At 43.6% G+C, this 12798-nt stretch overlaps 1 protein-coding gene across 4 annotated transcripts in view; it reads left to right on the top strand.

The window, feature by feature from the left end:
• PLB1 (phospholipase B1) overlaps positions 1 to 12798 on the top strand; it is a 136132-nt gene that overhangs the window by 63726 nt on the left and 59608 nt on the right. For all 4 annotated transcript variants that reach the window (XM_073338615.2, XM_073338612.2, XM_073338616.2 and 1 more), the window contains 5 exons: positions 2455 to 2515; positions 3301 to 3359; positions 4742 to 4815; positions 6358 to 6401; positions 8461 to 8569. In XM_073338615.2, coding sequence (XP_073194716.2) covers positions 2455 to 2515; positions 3301 to 3359; positions 4742 to 4815; positions 6358 to 6401; positions 8461 to 8569 — 347 coding nt within the window. The remainder of the gene's footprint in view (positions 1 to 2454; positions 2516 to 3300; positions 3360 to 4741; positions 4816 to 6357; positions 6402 to 8460; positions 8570 to 12798) is intronic.

Genomic DNA, 12798 nt, shown 5'->3' on the forward strand with positions numbered 1-12798 from the left:
TTAAAAACAAGACATTTAAAAATAGAGCACTCTTTGGCTTGGCATGGAGATTGCACAGCAGAGCAGCTCTCTGGGAACTGTCCATATAACTCGTGGTTTCCTTCCACTCCTGCGCCAGTTTTGGGGCACCATCCCGGCAAACAGCCGCCTGGCATATCTTCCTTGGTTTCTGTTCAAAAAGACAATGGGCAAACTTCTCTGCCTTTTGGGAACATGCTCAGGGTAGCATCCTCCAAAGTGTGGATAGCCTGCAGATGTGCACATGCAATTATTCGCTTAACTCTACTGCGCCCTGTTTTAGCTAGCCATCCCACACAACCCACCTGACATTTATTAACCCTTCCCCAAAGTTTCCTCTCCCCTCCCTCGTCCCCACCTACCCCCCACACATAGCCACCTTCTCCCACTATATGCCTACACAAACCTGGAAGATTGCAAACTTCTAATGATTGCCAAGCTCCGCCAAGACTGGAAAGAGCCTGTGGGAATAAAATTCCAAAATCAAGGAAAAAGCAACATTTTATCACTCTCACAATGGAGACTACAATTTGGATAAATGTTCGTTTTTTCCTCTTTCCATTAACGTGAGGAAGGGGGAAAAGAGAGGACAGGCAAATGGCCAGCACAGCAGACACATCTGCTGTGGATGAAGAGGCAATCAAACCTCTGAAGCACATGGCCCTGAAAGTGTCTAATTTTGCACAGCTTTATGAATGTTCAATCAAGTTCAACTTGGTGTATTGATTAAATAGAATTGAAAATGTCTTTATGGTCATAGTTGAGTCTTGAATCATTCACTGAAATGTCCAGCATCAGTGTCATAAAATCCACATGAACAATAACATCAAAACAAGCCCTATTTTACAAGGCACACATAAAATGTACTCAAAATGCCCATAAACTGCTGTACGCACTTCAAGTATAATTAAATCCTTCTACCAGTACACATACAGAAGACATGAACAGTAATCCTGATAAATGCCTTATACAAAAGCATGTACATTCTTCACAAGTGGCCCCTCGACTCAGAGTATGAGCACAGTGTGTCCTCCACTCTGTGCCCATGAGTAGCTGCGTCATTTTGTAGAGACCTCTTATCTGACCAAAATTTTTGTTTTGTAAGTCTGCCCACCTCCAGCTCCTATCCATGTACGAGGCTCTCTTCCTTGCTGTCACAAAGGTTGTGCAAAACACAGCAAGCAGCTACTGTACCAGGATGTTTCTCGTCAGTCTCAATGTCAGAATCTTCCATCTACCTTTCAGGCTTCCAAATGCACATTCCATTATCATTCTGAAGCTGCCCAGGGTATAGTTACAATTTCTTTTGCTTAACCACGTGTCAAGTAAAAAGCTTCATAAGCCAGGGAAGCAGTGGGTAAGATGGGTCTCCCTGCATGAGTAGAAAAATGGCAACACCATCAGTGTCCATAGAGTTCATGGAGCAGAAGTTCTATTTCTCATTGCAGAAAATAGGCTAGAGTTTCTAAAGGTCCTGGCAACATGAACCTTTCCAGACCACTCTACATTTGTATTCGTGACCCTTTCATGGTGACCAAACAGGTTTGTAGCACCATGGAGAAATATCCCTTTCAGTTGATGAACGCTGAAGCCTGATATGGAGGACGGGAGCGGCACATGGATCCCATCAAAAGTCCCAGTAGAGTTCAAAACCCCAACTGTGCAAACCCATTAATAACCTCCTCTGCATTGCCCAGTCTTGTGACCTGGGGAGCAGAATCTTCTTGATAGCAGGTGACACCTCTATGACAAAAGCCCCAACAGCTGATTTACCTGCATCAAACTGGTTAGCTACTGACTGGTAGCAATTGGGGTGGCAAGCTTCCAGATGGCAATAGCCTCATACATTTTCATACTAAGCTCTCATGTAGGTGTTTTGCTGCCTCGACAATGTTTCTCTATGCTGCCTGGCAGTGCTTTGAAAAGGGGAATGGCTGGCTCTCAAAAAAACAGTTGGATCATGGGAATAAACAGGCAGGAATTATGAGAATTATGCAGTTTGACCTCAAGCCCCAGAATTCTATTGTCTGCCAGTAGGCATTGCACAAAGCACGGCCCAAAAAAATGCTAGAATGCATACAGCACAGCAGCAGAGCAGTGCACTGTGGGATGGCTGACCATAACACTGAGCACTTATTTTCTAACACTGCTGTGCTGTGCAGCTGCAATAATACCAGAGAAAGCTACCTTAATCGTGGCTTAACAAAGTGGTAGGCACTGCTCCCACTAGAGTTATTGCCAGTCACTTAACAGACACACATAACCACAACAAGTTTCAAGTGTAGACATGCCCTGAGTGTGACCGATTGAATTCAGTGGCCAACGTCTGCCTGATTAATTACAGACAAACAGGGATATGATTTATTACGTTGGCTGATACTATGTTTCCTGGTCTAACATTATTCTGTTCCTTTTGCCTGTCTTCTCTTCCTTTAGAATTATGGGAGCCAGCTTCTGTGTGAGGACAGGGCTCCATCCAGCTCTTCTCCAACTTCAGGTAACCTGGTCTGCTTGGGGTAGGAGATTCTTTCTTTCTCTCTTTCTCTCTTTCTCTCTTTCTCTCTTTCTTTCAACAGCATCTCAAGGAATGTTTCGTTCAATTGTGCTTAAATAATTATTGGACTGTGGAAAAATTACGCCAAGCAAGGACATTACTTTCTATAGCTAGTTAAGAGTTATGATGCCAAATCATCCTTGTAGGGACTAGTCAGACAAAGTGATTGCAGTTAACTTATTTACAGCAGATAACTCCTGCACTGTGCAAAATTTAAGGGCTGACACATCCTATAAATCGAGTGGTCTAGTGCTTGGGGCAGTGGATTTGGAAGCAGGACTCCATAGTTTGTGGTCCGATACCTGGTAGTATTCAGCTTTTTTTGAGCGTTGTGCCTTTTTTCATACTCTGCTCTGCCTTGTTGCAGCAGTTACTGTCAATGCCCCTGCTCTGTAATAGTGAATCACCCTATCCTCATTCTGGTCTCCATAACACTGGAGGTTGGTCACTGGCCTCCAGCAATGTGGCGTGACTCGCTCCTTGCTCTTCCCGATTTTGTCAGTGGTCTTAAGCAGTAAGAACTTGTTGCTAACTCCATGTGACTGCTCAACCCCGGCAAGACGAGCTGAAGAAGTCTCCTGTTTCATTATCTGGGCATTGCAAAAATAAAAATACAAAAAATGCGGGTAAATACACAAATACATAGTGGAATAATTTATATTTAGCAGTGATGGGAAAGCATGGTTCTGTTCCCTGTCCAGGTTTAACTGCATCTCTTTGCCTTACAGTGCATGCCCTCAAACCAGCTGATGTGCAAGTGATAGCAGCCCTGGGGGATTCTCTGACTGTAAGGAGCTTTGTGCTTTTTCTGTCTTGTTTTTTTTTTGTTTGCTGGTGGAACAACAAAATGTTTTGCCTCCTCAGACTGGGGTCGGGGGAGGAGTTGAGCTCTTGTTCTGAGCTAGTGAAATACTCGTTCATAGGCAGAAGACAGAGGTCTAGAGCAGGGGACAAGGTGTCAGATCTCCTGGATTCTAATCCTAACATTTCAACTGAATTGTATTAATTTAGGCAGGTCATTTAAGCACCTGTTAAAATCCTTTGCTGGACCTGGGGCCAGAGGGTAAGTCCCATTGAAATCAGTGGGGCTTAAGCACATGCTCTAAGTTAACCACAAGGTTGAGTGCTCTGCTGAATAGGATGGACTGCTGAATCTGTGTCTCAGTTCATTCTGCCTGATAATTATCTATTGCCTTCTCTTATGGTGTAGGGGTTTTTTTTTCTAGTTAAGTAAAATGGCTTTTGCCTGTTTGGAGATGAGTGTGAAAGAAAAGAGAGCCAAAATATTCAGACTCTTCATTGTGCTTGATTAACTGATAACCAGTTTCTTTATCAAACTCACCATGGACTTAGTCCTCAGTGAGGATGATCTCCTTTCATGTGTGTAGTAGGCATTTCACTTCCAAATAATGGAGTCCTAAGAATATTTGTGCACGCACACCACACAACTTTCTGGCAGGTATGATGTTGCAGATTTCTGCATCCATGAGCCCACTGAAATCAGCACAAACATTTGAATAAATACATACCATGTTTATCCCTACAGTCAGCATTCAACTACAGTTGCCATGTGATAGTATCAGATACTACCTGATAGTATGAGATACAGCAGTTGTTGCTGCTATTTTGGTATCTGATACCCTTGTGTAGAATCTCTGGGTACATTTAGTCTTTGGAGAAATAGCAGTTACACATACATATCTGAGGGCAGAGTTTGGCCCATTGCATGGCTGTTTTAATGTTCAGTTTCCTGTCATGTGGCAAAACTTACATTCAGGGGAAATATGTGATGGTGTGATACAGCCGCCCCGAAGGTTTTATTGGCTGGAGCTTGAGATGGCTTCATTACTTGTGAGTAGTGAAACCCTGAATTAATTATACAGCTCATCCAAACTTGTGCCAATACAACCTTTATATACTACGTCATGCACTCATATATTTTGTTTATGCCATGTGTACAGCAATACTATGTAAAGAATTTATTGACGAATTGGTGCTATTTTTCATAACACTGTTCCTGAAAAGCCAGGTGCCAAAATATCACAAGCCCAAATGTAACAGACTTTTAAGGAGAGACCTGTTTATGAAATAAAAATTTAAGATCACCAGAATATATGAATGCCCAAAATGTTAATAATTCAGTCTTTGTCTTGGTTCATTTTTTTTTAGGCTGGTAATGGAATTGGTGCTGACCCAAACAGTATCTTGGATATGAACACACAGTATCGGGGGCTGGCTTGGAGGTAAGTCATTAATAAAGGAAGTGAAGAAATATATTTTGTTTCTCATGAAAAAGGTTGTTTTTTTTCCCAATTGTCAAAAACTGGAAAAAAATATTCATTTGTCGGGTTTGGCATTTCTTTTGAAAATTTGTTTTTTGTCATAAATGCAATTTTTGTTTTTAAAAAAAATTCAGCAATACATTTTCAACCAACTCCAGTCACTAGCTTTTTGACTTCTATACACAGAGGGTTTCACACACTGGATGAATAGGTAGGTAAATAGATATCTCTCGCCAAAGCCAGTGAAAAATCACCAAGGCAAATGAATCACAGCTGCTGTCATTCGAGAGGGCTGCTCAAGGTTTGCTCTTTTTAAGCTTCTGTTAACAAAGAAAAGAAAAGGTTCTGTATAAAAACCACCTATTTGCTGCTGCTGTTTGGCTGGAGATCTTCCTTCCACTCCTCACCACCCTCATAGAGATAAAGGGCCAGATTTCCTGGTACAACTCAGCTGTGCTCAGTGCAAGACCAGAGAAGGGGCCAAGGAAGCTTTGTACTGTGTTGGCCCCCTATTACAAGTTAGAGCAGCCAAGTGCCCCCAGGCACAAGGAGTCATTCTGGCAGCTGAGAACCACCGGGGCATAAGAATGTTCCAGCCATTCTTCTCCCTGGACACGCTTCTGCTATGTAGAGATGAATAAGAGCCACTATAGCAGCTATCTGTCACTCAAGGAGTCCTCAACACAGGTAGAATCCATAGGGGGCTGGTTGAATTGGCTTTGGTGTTGCTTTGTACTGCTGGAATTGAGACTGATCCTTCCACCATGTAAGATTGTAACTCTTGCTACCATGAATAGTCCCATTGTCCTGTAGTGTTTGCAGGATCAGGCTTCTAGGTAGAACCACTCAATGGAAAACAGTCCAGATATAAATATTATATATGTATACCAAACTCTTTCCTTTCCTGTGTCCCTATAGACTCCTTAGATTATTACACCCAAATGAATGTTAACAGTCACGTTTACTTTTCACTATTTAAATTGTGTTTCACTCAGCAGCTTGGACAGAGATACTAGTCTGGCCAATTTCACATTAACATGTTCTTGTGTACCAGCCCAAAAATTCATAGCTCAGGTCATAAACACTGCAGGGGATGTTTAAATCCCTTTGACTTCTGCAGACCTGGGATGTTTAAATCCACCTGCAGTTTCTCCCCTCCCTAAAAAAGTGACTTAATTCCAACCACCCTCCCAGCAGCCAGGTGTTCCTGCATTCCCACAACTAATGACCTGAAGTCACATTCTTAGCTGCAAAACACACACATGAACCCTTCTGACAGCATCAGTGCTACCAAAAATCTCACTAAAGCCCTTAAACAAGCACTTAGACCCTGATCCCTCCACCCAGTTGTGAAACACCTCTAGTTTCCAAGTGTCATGGATCCTTCATATCCTCCAGGCAAGGACAGGAAATCTGTCTTAGGTACTTGTCATCTATCGCCTTATTGTCTGAGCAGCGCTAAAAGATTAGTGACTTAGCCTTTGCTTCTCTTTCCAATTGCAGTATTGGAGGGGATGCTTCTTTAAAGAATGTAACAACCCTGCCTAGTAAGTAGAAGCTTTGCTGTTGTCAAGATTCAAGGGAGAGAATGGACTGATTGGTACACCATGACTATGATGTGGACAGCAATTTACCATGAACTTCTCTTAACCTTTTAAAATCTATGTTGGGGTAATTCACAAGACTGGACATTCATGGAAATGGCCCATATTTTCACTGATCCCCTGGGCTGCCTCATCAGTGAAGCTGCGAGGAGGCTGCAAAAAAGCCTCAGTGAATATTAATTTGAATTTTTAAATAAGTTTGCTGTGACTGCTTTTGTGCCCTGTTTGTGTTAGCTTTCTGCAAATGCTCTTGCAAGTCCCTTTCCAGACAGGGATGTTTGCCAAGATCAGATATTTTAAGTCAGAGGTGGGCAAAGTACGGCCCATGGGCCACATCCGGCCCACGGGCCCGTTCTACCCGGCCCCTGAGCTCCTGGCCCGGGAGGCTAGCTCCCGTCCCGTCCTCTGCAGCCTCACCTCACTGCACCACTGGCACAATGCTCTGGCAGGCAGTCAGGAAGGAGGGGGGCGTTGGATGGGGTGGTGGGGGGCAGTTAGGGGCGGGGGGTCTGTGGGATGTCAGGGAGAAGGGGTAGTTGGATGGGGCAGGGGTCTGAGGGGGGCAGTCAGGAAGGAGGGGGGAGTGGAGGGGGCAGCAGGGGGCAGTTAGGGGCGGGGGGTCCAGGGGCAGTCAGGGGAAAGAGAGCAGGGGGAGCGGATGGGGCAGGGGTCCCGGGGGGGCCATCAGGGAACAGGGGGGTTGGATGGGACAGGAGTCCCGGGGGTCCATCAGGGGTGAGAAGCAGGGGGGCTCGGATAGGGGGCGTGGGCCAGGCCATGCCTGGCTGTTTGGGGAGACACAGCCTCCCCTAACCGGCCCTCCATACAATTTCTGAAACCAGATGCAGCCCTCAGGCCAAAAAGTTTGCCCGCCCCTGTTTTGAGTGAATATTGCTGAATATTTGCATGTCTGCACTGCTGGGAATTGTGGAACTTTCCTGTCCATCAACTTCACAACTATTCTCAAAACTCAGATTGGTGGTTTGGCACCTGCTACATCTGGCTGTGAAGTTTCAGCACATTTTTTGAATGACACTTTATATTAAGGTTTCATTTATAAAGGGCTAATCCATGTTATAAGCATATTACAGACCTTTGTAGTAAGTGTATAGCAGATGGCTAAAAGCACATCAGTAGAAGGAGTTCTAGAAGGTTATAAACCATGGTTGTAAACCATCTATTGATTTATGGCACACTAAAATTGATTTATCATTTATTAAAACTTTTTATTAATCCCTTTAAAATGATATATTTAAAATGAAGCCATTTATTAATCCTTTATAAACAGTCTTTAAATGGAACCCTTAATATAATTGTGTCTTTCTTTGTTTCGACTACCAACACATTCTTTGCCCCCACAGACACAAAGGTGTTGGGGGCGGGTATTTTTGAGCAACAGTATTAGGATAATGAACAGAGAGGGGTGTGAATAATTCACTGCCTTGCATGTAAGCATTTAATACACAGGTCTGCGATCAGAGCGTGATGTTGCATAGCTGTAAAGATATGCACAATAGAACTTCCAGCTAAGATAAGCTTCTCACGGCTCCTTCCAGATCAGCCAGGCCAAGGGCCCTTCTGGCTCCCTGACAGAATTGCCTGCTGACCAGGGGGTTTCTCATTCAAGCTTTAACCATGGTAATGTGCAGGATGGTCACATACAATGGGCCTGTACATACTCTGTCCACCTCTCCTCTTCGCCCCCCCTGATTGCACTTGATGTTAGTGGGATTGCACCAGGTCTGAGTCAGGAGGCAACTTGATCCAGTGCTGTCTGACAATCTACACTAAGTGGTTAAGCCTCTGGCATCACTTGACTGAAACAGCAGTGCCCAATATTCTGCTTCCCCTGGGTGGGCACAGCAAGGTAAGTGGAGAACAAGCAGCAGCCTTCCCCTAACACAAACCAAGAATCTAGGGGGGCATGGTGAATGCTAGTCTTCTCCCCTGTGTGATGAGCAAATGGGCTCACTCCCTTCTCATTATCCTCTTCCTCCTTCAGATATCCTTTGGGAGTTCAACCGTAACCTCACGGGTTACTCGATTGGCACAGGGGGAGCCAGTGAGCCGAATGCCTTTCTCAATCAGGCAGTTCCTGGAGCAGTGGCTGAGTATGCTGATTTTTTCCCCCCCTTTGGGGTGCTGGGATGTGGCTACTTCATATAACTTCCTTTGATGTGTCTCATGTGCTGTTATAACTTGCACTTAATAGCGAGCAAAACCAGTCTAGTGGGTACTTCAAGTTGGTGCCTGGCTCATGCTCCAGAGCTTCTGCTGTATTGAACATAAACTGAATGGCTCACTTGATTTTCATAAGATAGCCATATGATATAATGAAGCATGTGCCAGGACCCCTTGGATCACAACAATGGTAAGCACACCAGTGGAAATACCTTGTCCCAAAGGACAGCTTTATTGTACGATGAAAGAAGCAATACAGCTGGGAATACAGATTGGAGGGAACAGTGGGTTAGTGCATTAGCCTTTGACTTCTCAAGACCTGGGATCACCACTCACTGGCAAAAGTGAGTGTGGTGACCTTACCTTAGTCCACAGGAGGCGTTGCACAGTTCAGCACATTGTCCATTAAAAGCAAGAGAGGGCAGCAGCCCACCCTGGGACACAGCTTTGCTGGAAAAACCATTACAGGAACTGAACTGTTGTCTAGTCTTCATACGTGCCCCAGGAGCAAGAAAGTGAAGAAATTGTTTGGTCTCTTATAAGCTAAACGTTAGGGCACGAAGGGCTTTTGGGAAATGGTCTGCGTGTGGTAGAAAGTGAAAGTGTGTTGAATTTGCAATGAGCAGCTGGGGGAGAGACTGCATGAAATCTTCCATGATTAAGGCCTCAAACATTTGGAAGGGTCGGGAGGAGTGGTTGAGAGAGACAGCAAAAAAACAAAGCAACCAATCAGGCTGCTAGAATCTTATGAAGAGATGAGGACAGGTGACAGCCAGGCATAGGCTTTAGGCCAGTTTTAGACCTGGTGTAAGTGGCTGCAGTTCCTTTGATTTCAATGTGGTAGCAGCCTCATGCAGTTTGAATATGTCCTGGGAGAAGCAGCCTCATGGAAGGCGGCTGCATACTTAATCCCCGGTGTTATACTTTCTAGGAAGAGAATCCAAGTTTTCATCTTAGAAGTCTCAGCTTCTGATGTGGAGATAATGGGGCAGGATGGGAGGCTTAATACTGTATTTAAATAATTAAGCAGCTGGCCGCTGAGTTGGGCACAGCCACTGACGGTTTGGGCAGGATTTCTGGTTGATTGTGCTTGTATTTGACATTGGTAATTGGTTGTGCTAAAAAGACTCTTGTTTCAATCTTTCTCTCTCTCTCTTTTTTTTTTTTTAAATCCTCCATTTCCCCAGCAGCTCCACTTGGCAGCTGAATCGGGAAGCCAAGAAAGCTCCTGCATTTGCTTTCCCTAAGTGATGACTGTTAAGGTTTTATCAGTGATCAAGATCTTGTTTTAATGTTTCATGAGTGATTTCTCCTGCAGGTTGCAAGAATGATTTCTGACTCACCCTAATATTCACTGACAAAATGGGAGTCATTGGCTAGATGCTATGAAATATCTCCCTCTGCCTACTACTCCTGCAAAAGGAGGGATTTTCATTCTATAATGAATTCATTTTTATTTCCAAATGAAGTGACTCCCTATGTGAACAGGAAACTCCTGCAGGGTTTAGGGATCTAATATCCTGGGCTGATCTTACAGCATAAAAATCAGATAGCAATTAAACCAGCTGTCCCTACCTTATTTGGTGTAAAAGGCATGTCAGGTTGGCTGATTATCATAGGGGATTGGAAACAGGATAACAGAGTCTTTCAGTTCTAGGTCACCAGTGTGAATACAGCTCAGGTCAGCAGCAATCATGTCTTTTCCATCAGGTGTCTGTCTGGTAGCCCATCTGAATTGAGCTGATATGTGTCAGTCTAGTCCCTAGGGGACAGTTGTCCACATGACGACAAAGGCCATCAGTACAGCTGGCGCTAATTGGACCCTTGTGAGTAGTCTCAACTGGGATGCCAAGAGTGCCAGAGGCATAGAATCTGAGCTACCTTCTCTCTGGATGTTCAGTCCCTACAGTTCATGGCTGGGACCAAACTGTCAAAGCCTGCACTGCCAGAGAAGTAACTGCGGGGTGGATGAATAAAGAACTTCATTTTCCAGGGCTCTTAAGCCAGAACCTTTCAGGGAACATACTCTGGACCCTTAGATAAGTGAAAAACTCTTTGCAACTGATGTTAATGACCATCTCTAGCTTCCTGTGAAATTCAAGATGGTGGCAAATCTGAGTCAGTTACAGACACTGCTTCATTTGGAAGTTGAATTTGCAGCTAAGTATCTGATCCAAATTCAGATCTGGTACAAGAGGGTGCAACTTAATACTCACTGAAGATGAGATGATCACGATGGTCCCTTCTGACCTTAAAGTCTATGAAGACAGTTGAGCTGCATCCTCTTACATGAGGTGTGAGTTAGGTCCATAGTGTAAAATCAGAAACTTAAAAGGTACTAAGTACTTCTCAGGTACTTATACTGCAAAATTCAAACTCTTGTACAAATCTCGAGAAACAAGTGAGTTCTTGTACACTTGCTGGGTCACCGGTGTGAGGAAGTGAATTTCTCCTCTCTCCACCTGCCACACCAGAGGACCTGGATTGGGCAGAGACAGGAAGTAGAGCTGCTCAGCTTTCCCAGCAATATTTTTACTTTTATAAATGTACTTTTGTACTTTGTCCTTTTATAAAGGGGGTGAAGAAAACAACACTCACAGACTCCTTCTGGTTCTCCCACTGCCCAGCCGCGCCACGCCCACCAGTCCTTGCCCTTTCCCACCATCTCCTCATGTGGAAGGCCTATGACAGTGAAGGAAAGCAGCACATGAGTTTGTTTTCTGTATAAACAGACACTATCGTAATGTCCCTGAACTCTCAGAGGCACCCATCTTAGAGTTCATTTCTATCACACTTTATTTATAGCCTTATCGAAGGAGATAAGTTTATCTCCATGTAGTTCTCTGATATCACGGCATTGGACATAAAGAGGAAAGAATGGTTTCTCCTGGTTCAAATATGTGGCTCTATTTTTGTAATGCTCCTAAGGGTTCATTCTCGGAGCCAAAGAGATTCCTCTTCCTGTCATCCAGAGGTAAAAAGATGGGCTGTAAATGAAAGCTAAGGCCAAGAGTTTCAAAATTGAATTATTTGGTGTGCCTCAGGTTTTTGTGCTAAGCCACCTGCTGATATCAAGTGTAGTGGTGGGCGCTCATCAGTTCTGAGAATCAGGCTCAAAGTTTTCTCAGGCTGAGGGGCTAAAAATCAGTGGCTGCTTCTGAAAAGGCTGGTTTTAATGAACGTGTTGGGTATGTGCAGGCTTGGAAGGAATAGATTTTTATCAGTAAATGCCAGCACACACTGATTTCACCGCATAAGCACAAACCAATGAAAAAATTTCTATCGATAATTGAAATTCCAGTTAGATAAAGTAAAAAAAAAAATGTTGCTTGATAACTTATTAGTGTTTGATTTGAGGGTATTTACTTCATACATTTTGATGGGATGGTGACAGTTTGCATTTTAAAATTTATAAAGCTTTAATTTTTAATCATCATCTACTGTCTTTAATTATGTTTGTCCCCCCATAATCTCCTGCAGCCATGAAAATTTAAATAGATAAACATAAAAAATGCTTAAACCCCATAATTTTGCACAACCGTTAAAATTGAAATGGATAAAAATAGAAAAAATGCTTAAAAATAAAAGTTGATATTGTCTGTTGGAATTATAGAAAAAATAAAAATTGAATTCTGCCAAGCCTAGATACGTGGAAAGGGAGATACCTTCTTAGGTCCTTATCAGGCAAAAGCAATTAAGCATGTGCTTGACTGTAAGCTGTAAGCACATACTTAAGTCCATCCCTATTCAGCCACAACACTTAAGCATGTCTCTTATGTTAAGCAACAGAGGGGTAGCCGTGTTAGTCTGGATCTGTAAAAGCGGCAAAGAGTCCTGTGGCACCTTACAGACTAACAGATGTATTGGAGTATAAGCTTTCGTGGGTGAATACCCACTTCGTTGGATGCATCCGACGAAGTGGGTATTCACCCATGGAAGCTTATGCTCCAATATGTCTATTAGTCTATAAGGTGCCATAGGACTCTTTGCCACTCTTTTATGTTAAGTGTATGCCTAAGTGCTTTGCTGAATTGAAGCCTTAGAGGACATCTCAAATTTTACTTGAAAAATGAAACTAAAAAGTGGTCCTGACTCCTGACCACTTGTGGTTGGTTGATGGGACTACGGCAAGCGCACGCTATGGAACGTTTAGTCTGCA

The sequence above is a fragment of the Lepidochelys kempii genome, chromosome 3 (assembly GCF_965140285.1).
Source record: "Lepidochelys kempii isolate rLepKem1 chromosome 3, rLepKem1.hap1, whole genome shotgun sequence".
Classification (NCBI taxonomy): Eukaryota; Metazoa; Chordata; order Testudines; family Cheloniidae; genus Lepidochelys; species Lepidochelys kempii.